The sequence below is a fragment of the Quercus lobata genome, chromosome 11, assembly GCF_001633185.2.
Source record: "Quercus lobata isolate SW786 chromosome 11, ValleyOak3.0 Primary Assembly, whole genome shotgun sequence".
Lineage (NCBI taxonomy): Eukaryota > Viridiplantae > Streptophyta > Magnoliopsida > Fagales > Fagaceae > Quercus > Quercus lobata.
Window position 1 is genome coordinate 39,589,110 of NC_044914.1, and position 26,867 is coordinate 39,615,976.

The 26,867-nt window shown below is 34.7% G+C and overlaps 4 protein-coding genes across 4 annotated transcripts; 2 read left to right on the top strand and 2 right to left on the bottom strand.

Moving 5' to 3' along the window:
• Window positions 1-2,226: 2,226 nt before the first annotated feature.
• LOC115969517 (RING-H2 finger protein ATL65) lies at window positions 2,227-4,580 on the bottom strand. The gene has a single exon (XM_031089184.1). It carries the CDS (start codon window positions 3,997-3,999, stop codon window positions 2,704-2,706), a length of 1,296 nt encoding a protein of 431 aa, XP_030945044.1. The 5' UTR covers window positions 4,000-4,580; the 3' UTR covers window positions 2,227-2,703.
• Window positions 4,581-8,988: 4,408 nt separating this feature from the next.
• LOC115967585 (mitochondrial import receptor subunit TOM6 homolog) lies at window positions 8,989-12,543 on the top strand. Its single transcript, XM_031086706.1, has 2 exons — window positions 8,989-9,325; window positions 12,282-12,543. Exon 1 carries the CDS (start codon window positions 9,129-9,131, stop codon window positions 9,291-9,293), a length of 165 nt encoding a protein of 54 aa, XP_030942566.1. The 5' UTR covers window positions 8,989-9,128; the 3' UTR covers window positions 9,294-9,325; window positions 12,282-12,543.
• A 3,164-nt stretch (window positions 12,544-15,707) lies between these two features.
• LOC115969165 (CASP-like protein 5C1) lies at window positions 15,708-19,244 on the top strand. The gene is made up of 3 exons (XM_031088744.1): window positions 15,708-16,336; window positions 17,713-17,845; window positions 17,930-19,244. Exons 1-3 carry the CDS (start codon window positions 16,206-16,208, stop codon window positions 18,122-18,124), a joined length of 459 nt encoding a protein of 152 aa, XP_030944604.1. The 5' UTR covers window positions 15,708-16,205; the 3' UTR covers window positions 18,125-19,244.
• Window positions 19,245-19,347: 103 nt separating this feature from the next.
• LOC115969164 (pentatricopeptide repeat-containing protein At2g15980) lies at window positions 19,348-21,031 on the bottom strand. Its single transcript, XM_031088743.1, has one exon. It carries the CDS (start codon window positions 20,920-20,922, stop codon window positions 19,435-19,437), a length of 1,488 nt encoding a protein of 495 aa, XP_030944603.1. The 5' UTR covers window positions 20,923-21,031; the 3' UTR covers window positions 19,348-19,434.
• Window positions 21,032-26,867: the final 5,836 nt, after the last annotated feature.

The window sequence follows — 26,867 nt, forward strand, 5'->3', positions numbered from 1 at the left end:
CATTCATCTAAACCTCTAAAATATTAAAAAAAAAAGGTTTTTTTTTTAAAAAAGTTTCAACTTATAATATCCGTTTCTGATGATAAATCTAAATGAACTTCAATTTCACTACTTTTGATGAAAGTTTTTTATCATTATTTCAAAATATCAATCAATTTTTGGTGTAGGCGGAGATTGAATCCTAAATCTCTTATTTAACTATTAGAAATTTTATTAATTGAGCTAATTAGAACCTACAAAATATAAAGAGACTTGATTCAAATTTATTAACTCTTTTCATAATACCATGAATGTGTACTGTCTATTACTTACTAGTTACTAGGTAGGTAGAAACTTATATATATATATATATATATATATATGTATATATATACACATACACACATTGTGTATGCGTGTGTGTATTGTACCGTGCAAGTACAACGACACTAAGAGAATTAATTATTATATATTCACGATATTAAGGTCCATTGTAATAATAATGAAGTAACTTTTCAGGGCATTTATTTTCAACGTATTTATTGATTAAGACATATATTAAGGTCCATTGTAATAATAATGAAGCAACTTTTCAGGGCATTTATTTTCAACGTGTTTATTGATTAGGACATGTTTATTAATACAAGTTCCACACCAACTACGTCCAACACTTATTAATCTATCTACTTTGTACGCTATGTAATGAAAGTATTTTGCATTTTTCTTTAACTGTATCTCTATTTATGAATTATTTTTTAATATTTATAATTCATCAGGGGATTTGAACTCTATTTCGTAGATAACGTTATTAAGAATACTAAAGGATATCAGTGGAATTGCTCATGAATTAAATTCAAAATCTCACTTGTTACTAATTAGTATTATAAATTGGCATGCATATGTTTTAATACTACACCAAATAATTGAGTGTGTGCGATAGACTATATACACTCGTGCAATAGTCTATATGTATTTTCTTTGAGTTATCGAATTTTTAATTTATTAAAGCAGCATGTGGTTTGTCCCTGTATTTGAAATCAATTTCACCTTTCTCTTTCATGGCACATGAGAGTAAATGCAGTCAAGTCTGGAATTTTTACTTTAATATTCATAACAAATAATTTTTGTGAGTGGGGAAATTGTGTCGCAATCCATCCAAGAATGGAGCAATACCAAACGAGAACACGAGCAAGCACCACACCATTTTATGTCTCCGTTAATAATAATAATATATTATGTGTTATAAATTGTGTTAATTTTTAGCAAAATGTTGATATGGTGAATTCTTATCAAACGGTGTATAAGTGTAAACTAATGCTCTTCCACCAGGTCCAGATTAAATTTGAACTCAAGTAAAAATAAAACAGACAACACCATTCAAGTACATGCCAAAGAGGTCCCAACTTAACATAACAACAAGCTCATCGGAGGAGTCTATTCTAACTAATACTACATTATTTCACGGTAAGACTAAGAACATAAGATAAAAAGATAAATATGTTGATGATAATGAAAAAGATAAAATTCAAATCCTCTAGCTTTTTACATTGTATGTTTATGTTTACTGACTCCTTTAAATATTCGCATTTTTTTGGGGGGTTATGCCACCGTTGTACTGGATTATACCGACAGTCGAACAGAATATTGCTGGGCTGGAGTAGGTCCATTTAATCTTTAGGTTGGCCATTGGCCCAATCAGAGGATGTTGGTTCTTGAAAAGGTACATTGGGCCACCCAGGAACGTGAAGCCTGAAGGATGATTCCAACACAAATGGCACTTCCAAGCTCATATTCGAAGGCAAGTACAAGCTAGTTTATAACATTTTTACAAATGATTGTCGTTTTCCTTCTTAAAAAAAAATCTAAGGCACCATCCTGTCCATTTCTTGAAGCTAATGCACAATTTCAAAGTCTTTACATAGCTAACATATGTGGAATATGAAATGCAACATTAGGAAAGATAATAAAAAAAAAATGATCAGACTCAAAATTTGTTCAACTTGGGGAAAATTAGAAGTAAACCTACTTGTGTATTCAATATGTTAAATCACTATAAGGACCAGTTGTTTATACTTACACCAGGTGGACAATAGAGTGTGTGAGTGACACTGTGCTCACAAATGCATTATGTCATCTCCACATGGGATCTCTGTCGGTAGCTCCAAATACAAAAACCACAAGTTTGTGTCTACAAATAGAGCCAATCCCAAAAAAAAAAAAAAAAAAAAAAACCCATCAACCCTCACATTTATGAGCTCCCCCCCCCCCCCCCTTCTTAATTAACGTCTTTCACCCCCACAATGGACCAAAGGAAAGAAGAGAGAGAGAAGAAAGCACTTTCCAGAGAGTGTTGAGTGACTAAAAAAATGTGTGTGTGAAAGAGATTAGGTCTCAGCCTAGCCTTAGCTCTCGTCAATTTTAACAATAAATGCGCTCTCTCACACAAGTCTCAACCACACCAATTAATGAGGGCACTACAAATTGCCAGACCGTCGCATTAAACGCCTCTTTCAGCATGCGACCCCCTTCCCATTAATACCACCCTGACCCCATTCCCATTCTCCCACACTAAATACTACTATCATATACTATTTTTTAATATTTGCTTTCAAAGCCATCGCATCCCCCCCCATCACCGACCGTCCGTTCCTCGTCGTTCGCTCAATCTCGTCCCTCCACGTGTATTTTTTCCCGCTCTTTGGTCTGTTATTGTTTCTGTTAATCTTACCTCCTGTTGAATCTCTCCGGTGACAGTAGCGCCTCGGGATCTCCACATCGTAACCGGCTCGACGAGAACGCTGCTGCTCCGGCGACGGCTGCCGACGACCTCATGAACATCGGGCTCGTCATTGATTTCGTTCTTCTTGATGATCCGCCTCCGATGCCGTTGCCGGCGAATCTTTCCGACAAAGGGAAGAATCCTCTTCGTCGGAAAAACGGCGATTTCATTCCTCTGTAGTAGCGGAATGAGAAAACTCTAGGTTTTGTTATGGATCCGAACGGCGATGGCCGTTTGCTCCAGAAGTTTCCTCTTCTGTACCGCCATGGTGACGTCGTCGCCGGCTCCATCACCATCCTCTCCGACGCTAAATTCCGTTCGAATCCGAACGAGTACGACCGCTTCAACATGAAATCTCTTCCGTTGAATCTCTCTTCGGAGTAGTTATTGTGACTGCTGTTGCTGTTGTTGATGATGTGGTTTCTCATCGGAGATTGTTCTTCGATGCACGGAGTGATTTCAGAGAGGGATCCGCAGCGAGAGTCCGGGAAAGTTTCGCTCTCGAGCCTCTCGCCGAAGCTCCGAAAGATCGAGTCGTCGAGGCTTGGTCTGATCCTGGCGGCCATGACCGGAACGAAAGGAGACTCCGGACGGAATATTCCGGCGCGGCAGAGTGGACAGTTAGCATGAGACCTCAACCAGATATCGATGCAATCAACGTGAAAAGCATGCGAACACACCGGAAGCGTGCGGACGTAATCGTCGTCCTCGAATTCCAACAAGCAAACCGCACAGTCACGGCGTTCACGGTACGGTTTCGTGGTGTAGTACAGAGCTAGAGGAATCGTCTTGATCACCGTCTCATCGAGCCCGTACGGCGAGCACACGTGGAATCCATCGGACGTCTCGAAAAACGGCGAGTCGAAAGGCAGAGAATCCAAGTCTCCAGAAGACGACGGCAAGTAAGACCGAGCTCCACGTCGGCGACGGCGCCACCGTTTGTAGCGGCGGAGGACGCGGAGGATCGGAGGGATGACGTGGCGGGAGATGAGTCTTGAGTAGGTCACGATGAGAAAAGCGGTGGCGACTATGACTACCATGGCGATCAACGGCGGGCTGAATTGGACGGGTAATCTGGACGGTGGTGATGCTTGTTGCACCGAAGTAATGATGCTACTGCTGGCGAAGGAAGGAGATGGAGATGAAGATGGAGTTGGAGTTGGAGTTGGAGATGGAGATGGAGCCAATGAGCTGTCAAGACCATAGCCGTTGATCGGAGACTCAGCTGGAACCATCTTCATGATCGTTGATAATTCTCTCACTTCTCTCTGTGTATGTGTTTTCTGAGTCTTTGTGAAAAAATGGGGTTTAATGGAGGAAAAGAGAGAGAGAGAAAGAGAAAGGGTTTAATGCTTAGTGCGTTGACTGAACGAGTTCGTATTGAGGACGACACGTCAACATTGGTGAATTTATAGTCACAGCGGGAACCACATAAAAAAAATACATTTTTTTTACCCAAAGATATTACGTGGCATACTTTGATTGGCTCTGCGATTTTATTTTAGTGGTACTATATATATATTTTTTGGGAGGTTTGATCTAGTGCGGACAAAGTCACATTTATGTCAGAATTTAAGAACACATCCCGTGAGAAGCACGTGGCTGATTAGGGTCAAATATTATATGCTATTATGCTTTGTTTACTTTTTGCATGTAGTAGTGGGAACGTGGTTTGGAATGGCTTTGGTGCTAACTATGGACTATGGAGTTTTTTAGTAAAAGAAAGGGTATGGAATTTTCAGGTTTTAGTGTGGATTTTTTGGGAGATTGAAAATGTGGTGACCCACAATAATAGTGGGGATCTTCCACGAAGCTGATGCCAGGTTGGACTCTTTCATATAATTGTATGTGCAGAGGTGATTTATTTGCATTTCTTATATTGGGATTCATGGTACCATTATTTCCTCATAGGCATTAAATTTCATTTAATATATTTTACCATCATAATGCAGTCATTGTGCGATGTACAAGTCAAAAGTTGTATAGTCAAGTTCTTGGGGGCTAATGGCCTGGTGTGATCTGATAAAGACAGCTCAATCATATTGATTTTTTTAAAAATAAATTCAATAGTTACAAATTTAAGCTTAGAAATCTTGGTTGGAAACACCAAAATAAACTAATGAGTTACTGCAAGCTTCTATTTACAACTTGGATTAGGTGACCGACATGGGTGAAAGATTTATCTTTAAGAGCTTTGATAATGGTCTCAGAGTCATCCTCTCAATATTGACAAGCCCTTGTCAATGTTAAAAATTACTATAGGCTTGTTTTTAATTGGAACGGTCTTCATCTCAGGGGAAAAAAAAAATTAATTGGAAGGGTCTTCTTTAAAATAATAATAAGAAAATGAGAAAGAAAGTGATGTCTTAACTTTTTGTTGGATTATTCATCCATCGTATATAAGAACCTTGTAAACTTTATATATTGAAAATGTGGTAAATTGAATTTAGGAAATTTGGGTTTATGTTACGTTTCATGTCAATGAATTTACCACCAAAATTATCTTTTTGAAGAAAGAGGGGCAAGGAAAAATAGAGATATGTTCTTTTTATTTATTTATTTTTTATTTTTTGAAAAACAAACACACACATGCAAGAGAGATGGAAATGAGATATGATCTTAATTATTAAAGATGAGAGATACTATTAGCACGTATTTAAATCCACACTAGGAAGAATGGAAGATTACAAAATGTAACAAAGCTAACAACTTTATATCTCTATAATAAAAGATTAATACAATGGTATCTCATTTTCCACACGTATTGTAATATGGTCTTTCTTATATGATTATTAGCACTCAAGCATACAAACATCACTCCAAGATACGTACAAGACACAAGCTCTGATACATACATCTAAGATGCTGACACAATACACAATAACACCTACCATTATACAAGCTTATCCACAGTTCACTCTCTTCTCACTAGATGCTAATTTGCTACATATTCCTTGCCACACTTGCTCTTCAATCTTTGTAAGCTTTATCTTGGAATAAGAATGGCAATACTTCACTGTGTATTCCATAATATTACGAGAAGGGAATGTCCTTAATTGCATAATCTCTCAGCATGAATTCAAGACTCAATACACATGCCAAATCAACATAAAGCTCTTTACTATCGCGTACCTTTGACCTGATGGTCATTCCATAAGTATAATTGTAAGGTGCAAAAGCAAGGACTGAGGTTTAATTTTCTAAAAAGAAACTTTACACATATATACACCTAGATTACATTAAAATAGAATTCTATTTATCTTTAAAAAAAAAAAAAAACATTTATCTCTTTCCCTGTAATAGTGTAATTCTATTCCAATTCATAAATGGCAGTTAATACAATAATGTCAACAAAACAATAATAAAGAGATTTAGCAAGCATTCATATGACTTTTGAACATATATAATGTAAGACTATTCTAAGTTTCGCCTAATTATTTATTTATTATATATATATATATTTTTTTTGAAATTTTTATTTATTATATATTTAGATTTTTTTCAATTAATTATTATAATAAAAGTAAAAGACAAAATCTCATTCTATTAGGAGTATATTTATGAACAGGTACGTGAGGAAACCTACTTTAGTGAACAATTACCCCCCCCAAAAAAAAAAAAAAAAAAAAATTATGAAAAGAGTTTAAAAGGAAACCAGCGTTAAAATTGGGCCTTTCTAGCAAAATGAGCTTGTGTTCACAATCTAAAGGTTTTCTAAGTACTAGAAGAATTCAAATTAATACACTAATTTGCAGTGGACTTTTCTTTACAAATCACTTGACCAACAATGGTAGGAGGTATGCTTTATTATATTATACTATATTCTCACACATATATGCCTTTTCTTTTTTATAAATACATATATCCCTTTTAAGCTCAACTCGATTTTTTTTTCTTGAATAAATAACAAATAACAAATAAAAAATAAAATAAGACCAAAGCTCATCAAGTACTCGCCTATCTCATTCTTGATAGATACCAACCAAATGTTAAAAGTTCAAGACTTTTAATCTTATAGGTATGACCAAAATAATTGATTAGATTTGATAGATTTGATTTGATTAACCCCTCCCCAGTTATTTACTATTCAGTCATTTTCATAGAGAGAAAAATCAATTTTATTTTTTGGATAGGTTATCAACAAGAATGTGATGGAACATGAGATTTAAAACTGATTCAAACTTATAGGATGTAAAATGTATGGAAAATGCTAAAGCCACAAAAATATTTTACATATTTTTTTTTTTACAAATTATTGATACAATGAGTGGTTATTGGTAAATAAAAAAGTGATGTTATAAAATAGTTTATAACTATAGTATTATTCAAAATGTATTTCAACATAATTTTATTGTACTAGAGTCATATTATATTTTATAAATTTGTTTTTACAAATTGTTGATGTAACGAGTGATTGTTGGTAATTAAAAAAGTAATATTAGTGGTAGGTCCAGATAAAAATCAATAAGAATTTTCCACATCAATAGTTTTTAAAAATATTGTAAAATAGTTTATGACAGTATCATTACTATTTATTGTACACAACATTACTTATAGGTATGACCAAAATAATTGATAGAAACCAACCAAATGTTAAAAGTTCAAGACTTTTAATCTTATAGGTATGATTTGATAGATTTGATTTGATTAACCCCCTCCCCAATTATTTACAATTCAGTCATTTTCATAGAGAGAAAAATCAATTTTATTTTTGGATAGGTTATCAACAAGAATGTGATGGAACATAAGATTTAAAACTGATTCAAACTTATAGGATGTAAATTGTATGGAAAATGCTAAAATCACAAAATATTTTACATATTTTTCTTTTACAAATTGTTGATATGATGAGTGATTATTGGTAAATAAAAAAATAATGTTATAAAATAGTTTGTACTTATAATATTACTCAAAATATATTTTAACGTAATTTTATTGTGCTAGAGCTATATTATATTTAAAATAGTTTGTAATAGTAACATTACTATTTATGGTACATAAATACCAAAATCAAAGATTTTTTTATGTGTGACTAGTTGTTAAAGGTCATCAAATAGCCCATGACCCATGGGCTGGCCCAATAGCCCGCTAGCCCACCAGGCTAATGGGCAACCCAGTCCGATAATATTGAAACCCGTGGGCATCCCAGTAGCCCAATGAGACAGGCTATGGGTTGGTTTCTTTACCCATGGGCGCCCGGTGGGCCGGCCCGTTAGCCCAGCCCAGTAACCCGACCCGTTAGCCTAACTCATTACCCAAAATTTATAACAAAATAATTTGGGGGTTGGGTGGGTGAGGGATTGAACTTTAGACATTATAAAAACTTTAAGACCACACACCTAACCGCTAAATACTTGGAATGATTGTGATACAATATGCATAATAAATATATATTTTGGTATTAGTCTAGTAGTTTTGATTTTTAAAACAAAGTTATTAAGATAACTGTTGCCTTACCTTTATGCCTCTGGAAAGAAAGTCATTCTTTCCTTTGATAAATTCCAATTCTTTCCTTACAATTATAGAAGAAATTCCTTTTAAAAAAAAGCTTACTGTTGGTTGAAAGAAATTCTTTCTTTAATGAGTTGATATTTGATTCTTCATATATTTCCTTTAAGAATTGATATTTTATTTTTCAAATATTTCCTTTAAGAGTTGATATTTAATTCAATGTAGTTATTTATTCTTATCAATAAAAGTTAATTAATCTTATTTTAGTACCTTTTTAAGAGGTATGTCTTAGTATTTTTTTTAATTGAATCTTTTTAGTAGATTTAATTGTTCAATTTGATAGTTTGTAATAATATATAATTATAATTTTTTTGGTTAAATTTTTATAACCCCATTGAAGACCTATTAAAAATGCCCATGGATAGCCCATTAAACCCATCTCACTAGCCCAGCCCGCTAAATCCCAAATGGGCATTGCCCATGGGTAGGGCCATGGGCTAAGGTTTTTCCATCCAGCCCGGCCCGATCTAGCCCATTGACTAGTCATCAGCTCGTTAAGCCCAGCCCATTAGACCCATGGGCCAAGTAAAAACAGGTCGGGCCGGCCCGGCCCGGCCCATTGACGAGGCCTACTAGTTGTTTATAATAGGTTGTGGCGCAATTCTAGATTTCTTTTGGGCCCATAAAACCAAAAAGGACTTATTTAGAACTTCCAGTCCAAAAACTAAAGAAGCCCAACCCCCATTGCCTAAAACCCCAAATCGACTAAAAGTCTAAAACCCCTTTGAAAAAAATCAGAGAGATCGATAGCATTATATATACATTGGAAACAAAGACTAGGGTTTTAGTTTTAGCTTTGGAAATCTTTCTGACCCCTTTGATTTTCCGAGAAAGAAAAAAACAGTCAGAGAGAAAAACCATGTTTCCAGGAATGTTCATGCGGAAGCCAGACAAGGCTGTGGCTCTTAAGCAGCTAAAGAGCCACGTGGCGATGTTCGGGGCTTGGGTCGCTGTGATCCGAGTCGCTCCCTATATCCTTCACTATCTATCTGGTGAGAAAGATGAGCTCAAGCTCGAGCTCTAGATCCCCTCCTCTATGAGTTTCACTATGGAGAGGTAATAATTTCAATTTGGGTCTTTTTTTAAATTTAATTTTTAGGTGGGTATTCGTTGTTTGTGGTTAAAGTTGATAAATTTGTCAGTTATGTGATTAATCTGGTTTGATTTAATATAAATTTTCTGTGATTTTTTGTGGGTGTTCGAGTTTTATGGTTTTTAGACTGTAATGGAAACTGGGTGTTCTCTGGTTGCGGTTAAAGTTCTGATATTTGTAAGTTTTGTGTGATTCAGTCTCTGTTTGTGTGTAAACCATGATGTTTTTGATTTGTTTGATAACCATGGAAGACTTTGTGGCTGAATCTATAGTGTGATATAAGGTGTTTGTATTGTGTTATTATCAGTCTATATTTCATTAGAAGCGTTGCTTTATTTTGATATTTTTAATGTATGGAACTTAAATGCATTGTTTGATTTCATGTGGGCGTACTGCCTATTGAGCCGATTGAATTATGAGAGTAGAGAGAATAAGACCACACCTTGATTTATCACAAAATTGAGTATGGATTTTATATATTTGGGGCAATATAAATGCTGAAGACAATTAGTTTTTTAATTATCTTCTAGGAGTAGTTTGCATGTGTTGATCTTGAGACTAGCATGTAGCAGTTTTCATCATGAGTCTTGATGACTGATAGAATTGACTTCAGAACATATAATCTGTAGAAAAATTGAAAATATATAAACGTATAGTTTGGGCAGGTGATGGAACATGGAAGACAAACCAGAGACATATATCTTTTTGTTAAAAGGACCTTCTCTTAACATATAATAAAGGATTTGCCCTGTGCATGACTCCAAAAAAGCCACTCATGTTTCTCTAGTTCCCAATTTGGAAGTCTATTTGGCAAGACTACAATAGACAAATATAATTTCATACTATTATGATATCTAAAATTTTCTGGACTTACCTTTGAGATAGCCTCTTTTATTATCTCTTATATGTGTACTTTTAATCTGCCTTTTGGAAACACCTTTTTTTTTCATCTTTCCTCCTTTGGAAACTCTGTATGCTTTTTATCCATCTTTAAGAGGTGTTTCATGACTCCAATATAATCTAAAATATTGGTGTCTGGCGTTTGAACAACACCAACCACCCCCCCCCCCCCAAAAAAAAAAAAAAAGAGAATAATGATGGTTTCTCATGTTTAATGCCCTATGTTTACGTGAGTGATCCTAAACCTGTTTGGTGGGTTATGGAAGGTTGATGGCTGATGTAAAATTGATAGTCACAACTCACTAACATGAACTCACTCAAAAAAAATTACAAAAATGATACGTGTTTATGCATAAAAATGTGCATTATTTTCTGCTCCTTAATTCCATGTTTTTTGTAGTCTGATACTCATTATTTTTGCTGCTCCATAATTTTTGTGGCAAGAATCAAGATCTTCTTTCCTTGCTCTAATTTTGCTATATTGTTACCTATCAAAAAAAAAAAAAAATTTACCATATTGTCAAGGAAAACATTGCTGCCCTTGTAAATTTGCTTTGGTGGTTGTAAATTCTTGGCTACTGATAGCATTTTAGGAGATTTTTACAAATGTTGAAGCTATATTACTGTAGTACTAGCTGCATCTTTTTGAGCAAATATAGCATCAAGAGAGTCATTGGTGTCTTGAGTTGCATTCCCTGGTTGTTGGTAAGGAAGCCAATGAGATCAGTACTTTACAACTCCCATCATATGCTCATCTAGTCATCTTCCCCCCAACCCCACCCCAAAACAGCACTAAACTGATGAACTGATGATTTTTATGAGACAATCGATTGACTTTATCCTTAAACCAAAATAAACTGACATCTTTACAAAAAATTATTTGCAACTAATGAAACTCGAATTTGAGAACTTATATTTGACTGTTTAAGTGCAACACTACCGAGCTACTAAATGATTTTGTTCCAAAATATGCTTTATTGGATGAACTATATGAAATCTTTTTATTATATATTGCTTTTAAGTATGTGTGTATATATATACATTAAATAATTAATTAGTTAAAAAATGGTTTAACAGAAAATCTTGTTGGTTGAACTGATCATATGGAAACCTGGCCCTTGTCTAATTTGAACTCTGGTACGGTTTCAGACACAAGGAAAGGATCATCATGACAAAATGGAGCAACTTAAAAACAGAAACAAAGTTAAAACTTAAAACCATCAAGATCAACAACAAGGGATCTCTACCCTCCATATACAACAGAACACTTTGTTCTTGTTAGTTCTCTTTATCTTCTTCTTTTGCTGCAATCTATAATTGACATCATTAATGATTGTTCCTAGAAATGGTGCTTTTGAAATTACGGCCATTTAGCATATCTGCAGCTCACTGAACCTTAGCTTCCCAGCATCCCACCCTTATGGCATACAAGCACCTTCTAAGAATGGCTGATGAGGAGCAATAAAAAAAGTTGCTCTCTAGACTCAATTCTTATCCTGCAGAATGGACGCAGTAGATCTATATTGAAGCCCCACTTAGCCATTCTTTCATTTGAAGTAATTTGATTTCGAATAATCAACCAATTGATAAAAAATGCATGTCTGGGAATGTGGCCTGACAACCAGACCAATCTCCGGTCTCCATTTAACTTGCTTCCCTTAGGCTCTAATATCCTTCCAAGCAGAACCACAAACTGACACCATTAATAACTATGATATGTTAATGCGATCCGGCCACCTTTTTTTTATCCAGGATTTCATTTGTTTAAGTTAGAGGGTGATGATGGTGTGAATCTCGACTTGAAGCCCATCATCTCACTAGCTCATATTCTGCAGAAATTTCATTAATCATGGCTTACTAAGATTTTACAACTTGTGCATCATGATTTGAGCTTCAAAGTGTTTGTAATTAACTATTTTGGCATATGCAGTTTTGTTTAAATAATCTGTGAATTAATTCTTTTTTCTATTTTTCAGCAATTGATCATCTAACATTTCTTTATTCCTTTCTTGTTTGCAGTATGCCTGGGAAAAGAATTGATTTGGAATGGGGAGGCAATAGTGAGCATTTATTTATTTTTCCTCTCTTTTTTGTTTTATCCTAGAATATTGTGAGGCTAGTGTCTCCTTGCACTAGGTCACGTTTCTTTAAGCTTATCTAACATTTATGGTTCATGTTATTTATGGATTCAATTTCAATCGCTGTATGTGTTATTGGATTGGTGGTAGCAGGATATATAATTTGACTTGTCGACATGATTTTATAGCTTTATACTGTTTAATTTTGTTCTCTAATAGGGTTCATCCCCACATGGACCAGTTCATAAATTTGCAACCCCAGGGATGTTATACTGTTTAATTATCTTCTCTAATGGGGTTCATCCGCACATGGCAGCCAGTTTTATTTACAACCATAATGAAATGTGAACATCTAGGATGTTACATATTTCTCAAGAAGAAAGAGGGGGGAGAGGGGATTCTCAATATTGCATGAACTTCCAAATTTCATTGGTAATTAATCTTTCCCAAGTGTAGGTAAAATGAATTTTTCTTTTGGAAACAAAAGTTACTTTTAAAACTCTCTCTCTCTCTCTCTCTCTCTCTCTCCCCCCTATAGATCCATTCTTTTTTCATTTGATTTTTATAATTTGATGCGGTTGTTGTAGCAAGCTGCCAATTTGGCTTATATCACAGCGAAGCAGATAAAAGAAAATCATGTGGGGCGTTTCTTATTTTTTTATTTTTTATTTTTGATGAACCAGCAATTTTATTAAGCAAGAAACAAAACCACACAGGCAGAGAGAACCTCGGCCCTAATAACAAAAACAAAGCAAGGAGGCCCCAGGTGGGGCGTTTCTTTAAATTATTTGACATTACAGTTATATGCTTCATTCAATAGCTTAATTCTAAGCCTGTGGTCTTGTTACATTATAATCTAATGATGTATATTGGGGAGGGCCCGTTTACAATTATTTGACTCTAAAAGATGATTGTGGCTTTGGAAGAGCAGAATATTGCTTCAAATTCCAAAAAAGGCCGGCAAGGATTATAGAGAAATAGAAGTCAAAAGTAAACAGTATTATTAGGTATATAATAATGTGAATCTTGCTGTGGCTCCACTTACAATTTCCAAACAAATGGAAAAGATTGCAGTTGGATATGTTCCTTGCTGTATACAGCAACTACATGTTCTTGCTGTTATGGAAGTACTAGTGAGAGTGGTTGTAATGCAGTGATTATTAGTTTTGCTGCTACAGGAGGGTTCTGTTTTGGGAGGAATGATGTTACTGCATACTTTTTGTGACATATATATAAGAGCTACCAACCTCAATGAAAAGAAAAGCATGGCCACCCATGCGTTGCTGCAGGGCTGTTAATGTGAAATTATGTATATATCCATCCATGTACTTCACATATTTGGATTTGGCTTGTGTCATGTCATGTCCTTTATCTGCCCAGAAATAGAGAGTATAATCATACAATAATTAAAAAAAAGTATAGTTTCTTGGATTCTCTAATTGAGTTCAATTACATAATTGTACTGATAAGTACAAACGAAAACAAAGTAGGCATAACAAATCTATTTTCTTAATCATATAATTGGTCCCTAATTAGGCGTTTTGGGAGCCTAAAAACATGTTTTTAAAACTCAAAAACCAAAATTTTATTTTGTAACAACAATGCCTTATAGTGTTTTTTACAAACGTTTATTTTAAACCAAAATCACCATTTTGTAAGAACTTAACCAAAAGCAATCAATATAATGTTTAATTTAGATCATCTTTTGAAATCAATTGAGACCAATTGTAGAACACATCACCTCATAATTATCGAATGAGACTAATCATAGGATTCAAATAATTGATTATCTCTAGGAGACGAGTAATGAAATCTCACTTTGCCATTAACATGGGAGTCGGACTATGGGACTATTTGTCTGACACGTGGCAGGTTTGTAACTTTCCCTTTAAAGCATTGGCTTATGTTTTTCTTGTGGTCATTTATGCATTAATTTGACTAATAAGATATATGCTTCTTTATGTATTACGGATTTGAATATATGCTTGGCGGCTTCAATAAAGCTACCTATGGCCCTCCACGATGCTTCCCGTTTTCGTTTTAAGCATTAACTACAGGGAGTTAATAGAAATTAACAGGAATGAGTGAAATATTCCCCAAGTTCTATAAAGAAATTGTTTTTTGGGTTTTATTTTATTAGAAATTTAATAAGTGATGCACTGATGACCACACTTGACAGTACAAAATTTCTTAGCTAGAGTTGGAAAATCTAAACAAGCATCCAAGTTTTTCCTGTATGTTTTTTATTTGGTCGAGTGTGTTCATGGTTCAAGCGGCTTAGGTTTAGGGTTGACTCAATAATTGATCCAAACATGATGAGTCTAAAAGTACTTGATTAGGGATGTGCATTCAACTCACTTACATGACGAAACTGTACCATCCTAACTTGACGAATTAATTTAATTTTTTGTGGGTTGAGTTGGATTTGTGAGTCTTGGGTCTGGGTCGACAGTTTTTTATAACCCATTCAACGTGACATAGATATAAGTGTGTTTCATTACCCTTATTTTAATTTATTTTGGTATTTTGAAAATTAGTTTGGATGAATTTGTAAATTTGAAACATAATTTAGGAGTATAATGAGAATTGCAATGAATTTATTGAAAACGGAATAATAAAAGCCTTTTTTTTTTTACAAGATTTGAAACATTTATGCCCTATTCGTGAACCCAACTTGACCTAACCCAACCCGTGTACGTTGAGTTAAGTTGGTTACTACACATGAGATAGTTTTTTAGCTTGGGTTTCTTTGGATTGGGTGAATTAGTTGGGTATAGGTTTGGGTTGAACAACCCTTATAAGGGTTAAAAATGGATTATTCGGGCCAAGGGGGTGAAGAGTCAAAGGAAAAAAAAATAGCATTAGGAAAAGTAAAAATGGTTGGACAAAGTTTTCCTCCAAATTGGTTTGGATGATCTTCTCCAACTCCGTAAACCACCCCAAATGTATTATTTATACACACCACATGTTATCAATCATCATGTAGTGTATTGAAGAAATTTTCCTCCATACCAATTTTGTGGTAAACCTGTTACAAAATGGATTATCCACGTACATAAAATTGTTGAAATTGAAGATAGTTGTATATTAATATTTATATACATTTTTTTAAATTTTTCCTTTTGAAAAGGATAAAATATTCAAATCATAACACTTTGAATATAAACTATAACTAGTTAACTTGTCTCCTTTAGACACTATAAGTGTCGGAAATTCATAATGGAATAGCTATTGGAAAGCAACACCTTAACTTAAAGGGATCTACATTCTACTGCCCTAGTAGTATTAATTGCTAATTACAATACAAAAGATTGCGAAATGAAAAAGCAAACGCCAACTGATTCCTCAACCCCAGCTATATATTGACACTATGACAGTCCTCTCCAATCAGACTCGCGCACTCAGAACGTGCAACCCAATTCCGTAGAAAGACCAAGTGTCAAATCCTACATTATTATAGCAACTACATCATTATTATTCAATCACACCACAAACAATAAAGCTTTACACGAGTCCAAACTCCCACCTGAAAACTCGCCTGAAAAACCACTATTAACACTGTGTTTGTGTGTGTGTTTTGTTGGCATAAAGATAGGGCTGAGTGGCTGACATTTTCTCACGCCTCAACTTTTCTTCATTTCTAAGCAGTTCTCATAGTTTTACACACAAGAAAAAAAAAAAAAAAAGAGCAAAGGTCCAAGAATGTTGTGTTGTGTGTAGATCAATATCCAGTTTGAAATAGAATGACAACTTGACAAGGTTGGGGTGGCTATGGTTGAAAGAATTGAATTATGATGAGCCTATACAAGGGAAAGGAGGCAAACCCAGATTATAGAAGAGGTAGTAGATCCCATGCAACAAGGCCATGGATGAGGTACCTGGCTCAGTGGGGACAAGTGCTGGCTTCTCTTTGAGGTTGGGCCAGACCATCTTTTCCTCTGCTTCTCTTCTTTTCATGTCTCTGGGTGTAGAATTCTACAGCTACACTGCTTTCTGGTAATTCTTCATTCTCTTTTCTATTTCTTCTTTGATTTGATTCTAGCTGGTTCTTCTTTGTTTTTACCTTTTTCATTTCAGTCTACACTACCCATGATGTTAACATCTCTACAATTCATTCTGAGTTTCACTGCAATTAGCACACATTCTCTCAGATTTTCTGCATGCTTGATCTTATTCTTTTGAAAGTAGAACGGATAATTCTATTAATTTCTTTACTGATTTTCAGAAATCAGACTTGGAATAAGAAACTATCAATCATAAAATGATAAAACTTTAGTCCTTAGATTTAGGGTGTTGCTCGATTTCTATGTCAAAGTTCTATAAATGAAGTGCTGATAATAGAACATTATTCGAAAAACAAAAAACACCCTTCTTCTTCTTTTATTCCTAATTTTGAGGTTGATCAATCTTGGCCATGACAAGTTAGGGTAACTTTCTACTGGAATTTACTCATTGGCATCGAATTTTCTGGTTTCGTTAAGCCAAAAGTCCAATGACCAGTACCAAAAGACACTACTTTCCACAAGAAATTTCAAACCATTGGATCGACCATGACTTAAAACAGGGAACTTTGAAATGCTTAACATAGGCATGAAGATCTTGTCACTTTCAAGAAAACTTCAGTGACCTGTTTAGTGCAAATTTGACTTACTAGGTTCATGCTTTCATTCACATCTGTTAGATCCTTCCTTTTGTGCTCACCCACTGCTAGCTTAGCATTTTTACAGCTGCAGGCCAATATTGTTGACAATTAGTCCATTAAATTAGATTCACTTGTATGAGATGATTACCCTCAGAATTTTCAATATTCCATTTGTCTGCCATCTCCTCTCTTTAATTTCAAAATTTGGAACATGTTTTGTCATTTGTTACCTAGACCTATGGTTCAATTCATACTCTTTGCCTCTAGTTTTATGCTTCCCATGATCAAATTCCATGAAATCCAGAAGAAAAATGGGCTAGTTTAGCTAGAATGGCCTAAGTTGAAACTGTGTTGTGAAAGCAATGAATATGGTTAAAACACTGAGGATGATAATATAAATTACAGGCACTTGACAATCTGAATTAGTGATATGCATTTTCAAATCTAAGGGTCAAGAAAAGAACCAGAAGGCAAAGAGGTTTTTCCTCCACTCTCTGAATGATGACCAAGAATGCTAGGGACAGCTATTCTCACAAAACACTAAGGTGGCAAGTTGTGATTAGAGAGCAACGTCGCTTTTACAAGAAGACTATTCTATTATTATCCATTCCTGAACCTGAATCAAAATACAAGGGAATAGATTCTAAAAGTTGTGGAGCAACGTATTACCACTATTTTGTTATTTCTTCCATTCATGATTTAATCTTCATTGGATATACTACTGTTGCAGCTACTTGGTGACAATCATGGGTTTGGTTATACCTTGGAGTTTCACTTTGGCCTTGGTGGATGGATACTCTGTTCTGGTTAAATGTCCTATTCGGCAGCCAGGAATACTGGTCATCATTGTTGTAGGAGATTGGGTATGTATCATCTGAACCATTTGCAATTACATAACATGGTTATTGGCAACTATTTTGTTACTGATTCAAAATATTTCACAATAGGTATTATCCATTCTCACACTCGCTGCAGCTTGCTCAACAGCTAGTGTTGTGGACCTTCTGCTCCATGCTGAAAGGTCATATTGCCCTCCAAAGTTTTGCAGCAGATATCAGATATCCGCTGCCATGGCTTTCTTGACATGGTTTCTGTCTTTGGCTTCAGCTCTGTTCAATCTTTGGTTACTCCCTGCCTTGTGATACTTACTTGGATTTTGGCTATGTACTATATTATAGAATTTTGTGGCCAGAACCAATATCATCCAGATTTTTGTTACTCTGAATTTGTACATTAATACTTTTATTGTGTCCAAATTTTAGAAGATGAGGGTTTTCAATCATACAATTACAAAGTTGTAAATTGTTGTCAAGAATTTCTAAGGAATTACACTGACTAGTATCATTAGTTTGGGCACCTCATTTTCTGGGGTCCATGAGAAAGACTAACAACCCCCTTTAGTGACCTCTGGCAGTCCCAGTTATAAATTTCTTAGCCCTAAACAACCTGGGAACAAGGATTTAATGACAGTTTTCTCATTTTCTGGGGTCCATGAGAAAGACTAACAACCCCCTTTAGTGACCTCTGGCAGTCCCAGTTATAAATTTCTTAGCCCTAAACAACCTGGGAACAAGGATTTAATGACAGTTTATACAGGTCCAATCATATTAATTAAATTGGTTTTTGCAGGATAGACTTTTCTTTATATCCTTAGAAAACACCTCTTCTAGTAGCTTATGAAGATACCAGTGAAGTGAGTGACCAAATTGAGCAGGAAGACTTTAAATTCCAGCTTGGAACATGGTAGACTAGAGAGAGTTTAGCAGTGGTTGCAGAATGCTGAGCATGTGAAATGATCAAATTGAGTACTGTATTGTCAAAACTGCAGTATGTCTTATTTACAAGTAAAAATTATTCAACTCTCAAGATCCACTCAATGCATACAATCAACTCACAGTTGTAGGAGGTGGTAAATTATATTGGCAAAGAATCGATTACTATGATTTCAATCTTCTCCTCTCCCGGTGCATAATCCTATTATCATTGCCGTAATATGCAGCCATGAGTGTGGAATGATCGTTCTCCAGGAAAAGATAACAGATGTCCACAAGGGGCATCTAACAAAAGATCAACAGCAGGCACAATTTATGCACTTCTGAAATTACAATTTACAACTGTAATGAGCAATCGAAGTCAAGAAGTTACCCCATTTTCGAATGATCCCTAATGTGCAGCCAACCATTGTCCCTAGGCATGCTCACCAAATGCCTGCCTGAATTGTCCTCACATGTTATCAAGTAAGCACTATAAATGAATCCTTGTTTAACTGCATAAAAATCACCAGCAAAGATGACATTTTCAAGAGAAACCAGACTAATGTCCCAAAAAGAAGCTTTTGTTTCCAAAACGAAATCCATCAAACTCTGCAGCAACCTTCTCACCCTAATTAGGGGAAATTGCCATATATGTTCAATTTTTGGATTTGCTTGCATTTACAGCAAACAAACATCATCTACTTCTCTTTTTCCCGCATTTTCTTATCCAAAACTTCATTCCTCAACACTTCTACCATTTCCTCATTTCCTTGTCTAACATACCCTTCAATAAAAGCACCATATATTTCCAAATTTGGCTCAAAACCCTTCCCCACCATCTCTGCCTGGATCTTCAAGGCTTCTTCCATCCTCCCCTCCTCACACAACCCCTTTAATAGAGTCTCATAACTCTTCCCCTTAGGCACCAAGCCAAAATTCTCCACTCCACCCCTAAGAATCTCCACAGCCTCATAAACCCTACCCTTAACACAAAGTCCTCCAATCACCACATCAAGCGTCAAAGCCTCCGGCCTAAAACCCTTCCTACACATATCCTTATACACAAGCAACGCTGAATCCACATCCCCAACATTACAATACCCATTAACAAGATGCTCATAAGTAGCACAACTACTTTCCACACCATTCAACCCCATTTCTCTATACAACTCCTCAGCTTTCTCAACTTCTCCAATCTTGCAAAACCCACCAATCATAGTATTATAACTCACAACATCAGCCTCCACTTCCTTAACTCTCATCTCCTCCCACAACTTCTCAGCCTCTCCCATCCTCCCTTCCTCGCAATACACCGCCATCAAAACGCTGTAGCTATAACAATTAGGAAGACAATCAAACCCCACCATTTCATTCCAAATCATCTCCACCTTCTCAACCATGCCATCCTGGTAAAACCCCCCCATCAAAACATTAAAAGTATGCACATTTGGCCAAACTTTATAAACCCTTTTCACATTTCCAACAACCCCATCACCCTCTAACCCAAAAACCTCCCTATAAACCTCGTACCCAACACAACCACCTCGGACCTTCAAAACCCAATAAACCAAATCATTCAAAGTACCAACTTTTGGACTAATCCCACGAGACCTTAACATCCTAACAATCTCAATAGCTGAGTCAATCTTCTTAATCTCCAAACAAGCTTTAACCAACAAATCAAACACAAACGGAGCTGACCCACATAGTCTATAAGTCATGACAAGGCTTTGGAACAACTTCAATGGCTTAGGTACGAGGTTGTCGTTGTTGTTGGTGGTGGATTGTTGGGGGATCCGAATGGCAGTCCGAATGAGTGAATGGGCTTGGGTCAAGAGCCGGGCTCGGGTCAGAATGTGGATAGTGGTTGAGTATGTGAGGAGGTTGTGGTGGCAGAGAGACTTGTGTTGAGTCCAGAGGAAGAAGCGGAGGGCAAGGTGGGGATTATTCTTGAGTTGGAGGGCAATTTGGGAAAACTGTTTTGGGTGGAAGCCATTGGGGTAGAGAGTTTGGAGGTTGCCCCAACGGGACTTTGAACGTTGTTGGGTGAGGATTGAAACTACGGTTGAGATTAAGGTTGCAGATTGATCGGACGGTTGGGAAGAGGAAGAGGAGAAGGAGAGTGAAGAGATGGGTTTGTGTTTGTGGGTTGAGAAGAGCAAGTGTTTTAGGACTGGAATGGCCATTGAAGAGTGAACATTCAGAGAGAGAGAGAGAGATGGAATGGGATTTGTCTGAAGGAAAAGCTACAAGTAGTGTACTTTTAAGGAGTAAACGACCTATCGTTTTCTGGATCTACATTGTTTTCCCCCTTTTTTTTTTTTTTTTGGAGAAAGAAGCTGACTCATTTTATTTAACTTGAAACGATCACATCCAAATTTAAAATCGAAGTAATATGCGATGAGACATCTTCTATCCATACTTATGAATTTGGTATGCATAATGCATTTTTTGCTTATGAGTTACCCTATTACCATTTCTCTTAACATGAGAATACATTAATCGTTCAAAACTACTAGCAACCCGTTTCATGTCGTCTACCAGCAAACCTGTTGGAGAAAGGCTATCCTCTACTGACTTTAATGCTTTGATTAGACTGAGAGAATCACCTTCAAGAATCACATTTCGAAAGCCCAAATCACTTGCAAGAGAGACTACCTTCAAAGCAGCCAGAGCCTCAACCTCGTCAGGTTTGTATGCTTGATGAAGTTTTTCTGAATAGGAAGCCAGCACAACATCGTTATTGTCTTGGATTACCACCCCAACTCTGAACTGATTTGAATCACTAAAAATAGCTCCGTCAAAGTTTGTTTTCACCCAACCATCTTGCAGACATAACCATCTAGAGCCTCCAACATTGCTGTCCATGACCTGCACTTCAAGATTCTGCCGATCATCTCTAAACTGATTTAGTTTTTGTTTTGCTTGTTCAGGCAACTAATGGAGCGGAACAGCTTGTTGGGTGACCCGTATTTTGTTTCTTTGAGTCCACACCATCCAAGCCGTATAAGCAAATAGCTCAATTGACTTTCCTTCTGCAATCAGCCAAGATAGAAGTTCCTTCACATCTGTAAACTCCAAATTAGACCTGAAACACCACTCTTCCCCCACACCCAGGGGCGGAACTACAGTGGGGCAGGGGGGGGCCATTGCCCCCCCCCACCCCCCCCCCCCCCCAAAAAAAAAAAAAAAGCTAGTGTGTATATATATATATATATGTTGAAATTTTAAATTTTGGTCCTAATAGACCCCCCAGTTAAAAAATAAATAAATAAACTGGTATACATATGTAATTTGAAAAATTAAAATTTGCCCTTAAATATATATATTATTGGATCTCCTCTGAAATAGTGCCGAGTTCCATTTTGATAAATGTGTTAAAATGTTTAAGAAACACTTATTTTATATGTAGTATTTTGTTGAATATGAAATAGATGTTAGTTTTTATTTTCATAAAAAAAAAAAAAAAAAATTTTGTTTTAAGCTTTGCCCCCCTCAGGTTCGAATCCTGGTTCCGTCCCTGCCCACACCCCAAACCTCTCCCAATTCCGGGCAAGACCAGATAGCGTGCACGGACTCCTTCACAGCAGAACGACACCTCTCACAGATCGGGTTAGTTGTAACTTTCCTCTTCAACAGCACCTGTTTTGTTGGGTTTAGTTAATAAGAACCAAATAGGCACTTATCAATATCAATATATATATATATATATATATATATATATATATATATTTATTTATTTATTTATATAAACAGAGACCTTATGCAGAAGTGTATGAGGTCTTGCCAAGTGGCACTCTAACTTTGCATTTAGCATTTTTTTACCTCTTTCATTAAGTTTTTCTATATTAATACGTGCTGTGATGGTCCCAAGCATTTTTACTTTTCATTTTTCTATTAAAAAATAAGAATACACAATTTGATCGATTTACCAATATTTCATACTTTTAAAAAAAAAAAAAACTTTTTTGATGAAGTTTCATACTTTTCTCACAACCCATAATTTTGAGAAATGTTTGTGTTCTAGAAATTTTCTTAGCACAATCCTTCAGATGATTCCATTATTTTTTCAAAGAAGACCTTTCTTTTGAAGAAATTGTTTAATGCAATCCTTCTATGTACAACTCTCTCTTCTAACCTTTCCCTTCCCTTACTTTTTTCTCCCTTCTTTCCTTTTCATCTCCCTTACAACCAAACAGGATATTAGTTTTCAAATTCAACTAATAAAAAAAAGTGTTTTGAGGATATTAATAAAAAGAGTTTGAATTTGGTAAGAATGAGGTGTAAAATTCATATTTTATACCATCTAATAAGAGATATTACATCTACTTTTTACTTAAAACTCAGTATATTATACCACAATTAATAACATTTTAATAAACTCCTTTGGTTGAATTTTCAGATGAGCATTATAATTGATAAAGTGTGGTTGTTCTTATTCTTTAATATGTGATAAGATGATGTGGTATGTTGGAATTGGAGGGTGTAAAACTTAGGTTTTAAACCACATCTTTATAGAATTTAATATTTAATAAAAATATGTAAAAAAACATGTTTAATTACCGTTTTAGTCTTTAACACTTGTATTATCTATCAAAATGGTTTTTAACATCTTAAATGTGTCAATTTTGTTTCTAAACTTTTGGTATTGTGTTAAAGTAATCCTTATAATTAAGCGGTACATGAAAAGAATTGATGTATCTAACATTAATATCAAAATAATATTTTTATGCCATCTAAGCTATCCTTTGAATTATCACATGTCCTTAATTAGAAATTATAATAAAATATTTGAAAATATATTAATTGCATCTCCATAAGTAAATGAGATGTCATTTTATTAGCAGAAATTGAAAATTTCTTTTCTTTTCTTTTCTTTTCCTTTGCTTTCTCGGCAACCAAATGGGGTCTATGTAACGATTCAAGGAAAAACGTTAGCCACATCTACACTATACCTTAAAAGGACTAGTCACAATTGAGGTTCATTGAGTTGTTAATAAAACTCAAATCTACCCAGTAAATACCCGATGTGGGACTCATTACACACCCACACACATCACGCAATCAATCAAATTGGGCATCACAATCTCCCCCACTTAAATCTCTAACGTCCTTGTTTGGGCCCATTTTGTGGGGTAGTGTCTTCGAGTCCACACGAGGTTATCGAGTGGGCTCTGATACCATATTGTAACGACCCAAGGAAAAGCGCTAGCTACATCTGCGTTATGCCTCAAAAGGATTAGTCATAATTGAGGCTCCTTGTAGTTATTAATAAAGCTCAGATCTACCTAGTAAATACTCGATGTGGGACTTGTCACACACCCACACATATCACACATCAATCAAATTGGAGCATCACAATCAATTTCCTAATTATTGTTCTATTTTTTGTTTAAAAACTGATACATTCATTTAATAAAAGTAGTGTGTAACCTTGTGCATATGCACATGTACATATAAAAACAATCACAATTATACACACACACACACACACACACACACACACACATATATATATGATTTAGAATTTAATTGGATCTAGACTCTTCGGTTTTTATACAAAATAATTCACTTGCTACAAAAATTAAAATATTAGATGGGATACATGGCGTAAAATTGAACTTCAATTAAAATTCAATTTAGAATCTAATTGAATTTAGACTCTTTGATTTTTGCACCTAATAATTCACTTGACACACAAATTTAAAAAATAGATGAGACACATGACGTAAAATTAGACTTAAATTTAGAATTTAATTAAATTTTCTCTTAGTTTTGGCTATATATGTGTGTGTGTGTGTATAGCAACCTACCATCAATCTATTTAAAATTACATGTTGTTCATGAAATCATAGTCCCATATATGACCCTTTTTTAGGAGCCACTATCTCATCAAAAAAACTATTTCATAAAAAAAATAAAAAGTTAGTATATTGTAATGTATTTGGAATGGTGAGTCCATCAGTATTTGGAATCAATTTTTCTTTTTAAAAAAAAAAAAAAACCTTAAATTGGACACGTGATACAAAATTAAACAACAATTGGAATCTAATTTAGAATCTAAATTGATTTTCTCTCATTTTTGGCTTTAATTATATATATAGACTGGTTATTGGCTTGTGCGTTGCACCATTTTTTTTGGTATGATCTTTTTTGGTAAATATTATGATTGGAGAACATTTTTTTGGGAAAAAAAACTTCTTTTATTTTTATGTAGTGATTTTTAAAAAATACAATGAAGGGTTTTATGATAAATTTTGTTAATTTTAGGAAATACATTTATATAAATAAAACTCATAAAATGCATAAGATATACGTAAAGGTATAATTCATGACTACGCATGAAAGTTATTGTATTTTTTTAATTTCTATTAGCTAGATCACATTTCTTAAATAAACTGAACAACCATTTTATCACCCCATTATACACTTAATGATTGGAATATTGTTAGTTAGTACATGATTGCTTGATAAACAATATTGATTAAAATAATTTTAATTCTATTTAAGAAATATTTTGTGAAATTTTCATTTTCATGTCCATTTTTTTAAACTAATAGATTTAATTTTTCACATTAGTTTAATTGAATAGTATTGTGTTTATATTTTTTTTCTTAACTACCATTGATAATTCACAAAATGAGTAAACAACTTATTGAGTATTGCAAAAGATACAAATATGAACATCAACATGAGCATGAATACGAAGGGAGATTTTTATTCATTTTCTTGAAGAAAAAATTTACTTACAAAAAATTCCAAACTTTATTAGGTAAAGAAGAATCAAAGTTATAGATAGCAAAATCAATAAACCAAAAAATTTAGGAGCCTAAGAGGAGCCATTACTCATTTGAAACAATCCAAAATACTCAAGGACTGAAAAAAAAAAAAAAAAAACACCATCCACTCCACACTTCCATCACAACTGCTTTAGCTCAAGGAAAAAAAAAAAAAAAAATATATATATATATATATATCTCTATATATTTTTTTATTTAGAAATAATTACAATATGCTGCTAATCCTGTAACTTGAACCTTTTTTCCTTGACTCCTGCAATTTGAACCTTTTCTCCCTTAAATCCCAGACACTTTGTGTATAGGTAGATGCCAATTCGGCAACATGGCCCTCGACATATATATATATATATATATATATCTCATTTAATAAATATAAAACTTCTTTTAAAAAAAATTAATATGTTTATCATAATTAAGGGAAATCTTAATCGGTACTTCAGTTGAGCATATGTGAAAAAGGCATATATACCCCAAATGGTAAAGGAGAAAGAAAAAGCTGCTAATCCCTTTTAATATGGTTAATTGCTTTGCCTCAATTAGTCGCTTAAACAACATACCGCTTATTCATACCACAACCACAAATGATAATGCAGCATTAGTCATTTGTAATTGCTAATCTAAAAGTACAGATTTCTTTAATAGCTCTACCTTTGTTTCTTTTTGCTAATATGTCTTTATTGAATCAAAATCAAACCACAAAAATCATATAAAAATCACCAAATTAGAGTTTAAAATTATAATTAAATTTTTAAAAGAAATCTAGGCACATTTGCACAAAAATTCCATATAACTAAGTCACACTTAGGAATATTGGACCCTTTTTCCTTTGTATAAATAGGGGGTCCCGATGGGATGAAGGGGCTAACAATTTTCTTTCCAAAACATTTATTGTAGGAACACAAAAGTTTTTCATTGTTGATTTTTCACGATTAAAGAACATGACTTGCCAACTAATCAAACTAGATTTTTTAGTACCTATAGCAATTTCACAACATCAAGAACAAACAAATTCCATAGTCTCCTATTACATCAAATGAGTGTTTAATTTTTCTCGCAAAGTACTGAATAGTAAAGTTTTTGGACCATAGTCTCAATTACAACTCTCAATCATGTTAGACTTGGATGACACCGATCAACAACGTATCATTATGAGATGAAGAAAAAATTTGGAGTGTACACAACGTTTAGTGTGGATGGGAAGAAATTTCATCATATTCCAATTGGTTAGGTTAGTAAGGGACCTATTCCAATTTAATGATCCTGGAATTTTGTATACAAGTAATAATCAAGGAAACTTTCACCTAAAATAAGTCGGACTTTTGGCAAGAGAG

Bases quoted from the DNA above. Each gene is read 5' to 3' on its own strand.
- LOC115969517 (XM_031089184.1), bottom strand. From the start codon at position 3,999: ATGAAGATGGTTCCAGCTGAGTCTCCGATCAACGGCTATGGTCTTGAC.
- LOC115967585 (XM_031086706.1), top strand. From the start codon at position 9,129: ATGTTTCCAGGAATGTTCATGCGGAAGCCAGACAAGGCTGTGGCTCTT.
- LOC115969165 (XM_031088744.1), top strand. From the start codon at position 16,206: ATGGATGAGGTACCTGGCTCAGTGGGGACAAGTGCTGGCTTCTCTTTG. The intron at 16,337-17,712 runs GTAATTCTTCAT...CTACTGTTGCAG, and splicing joins TACAGCTACACTGCTTTCTG to CTACTTGGTGACAATCATGG. The intron at 17,846-17,929 runs GTATGTATCATC...ATTTCACAATAG, and splicing joins TCATTGTTGTAGGAGATTGG to GTATTATCCATTCTCACACT.
- LOC115969164 (XM_031088743.1), bottom strand. From the start codon at position 20,922: ATGGCCATTCCAGTCCTAAAACACTTGCTCTTCTCAACCCACAAACAC.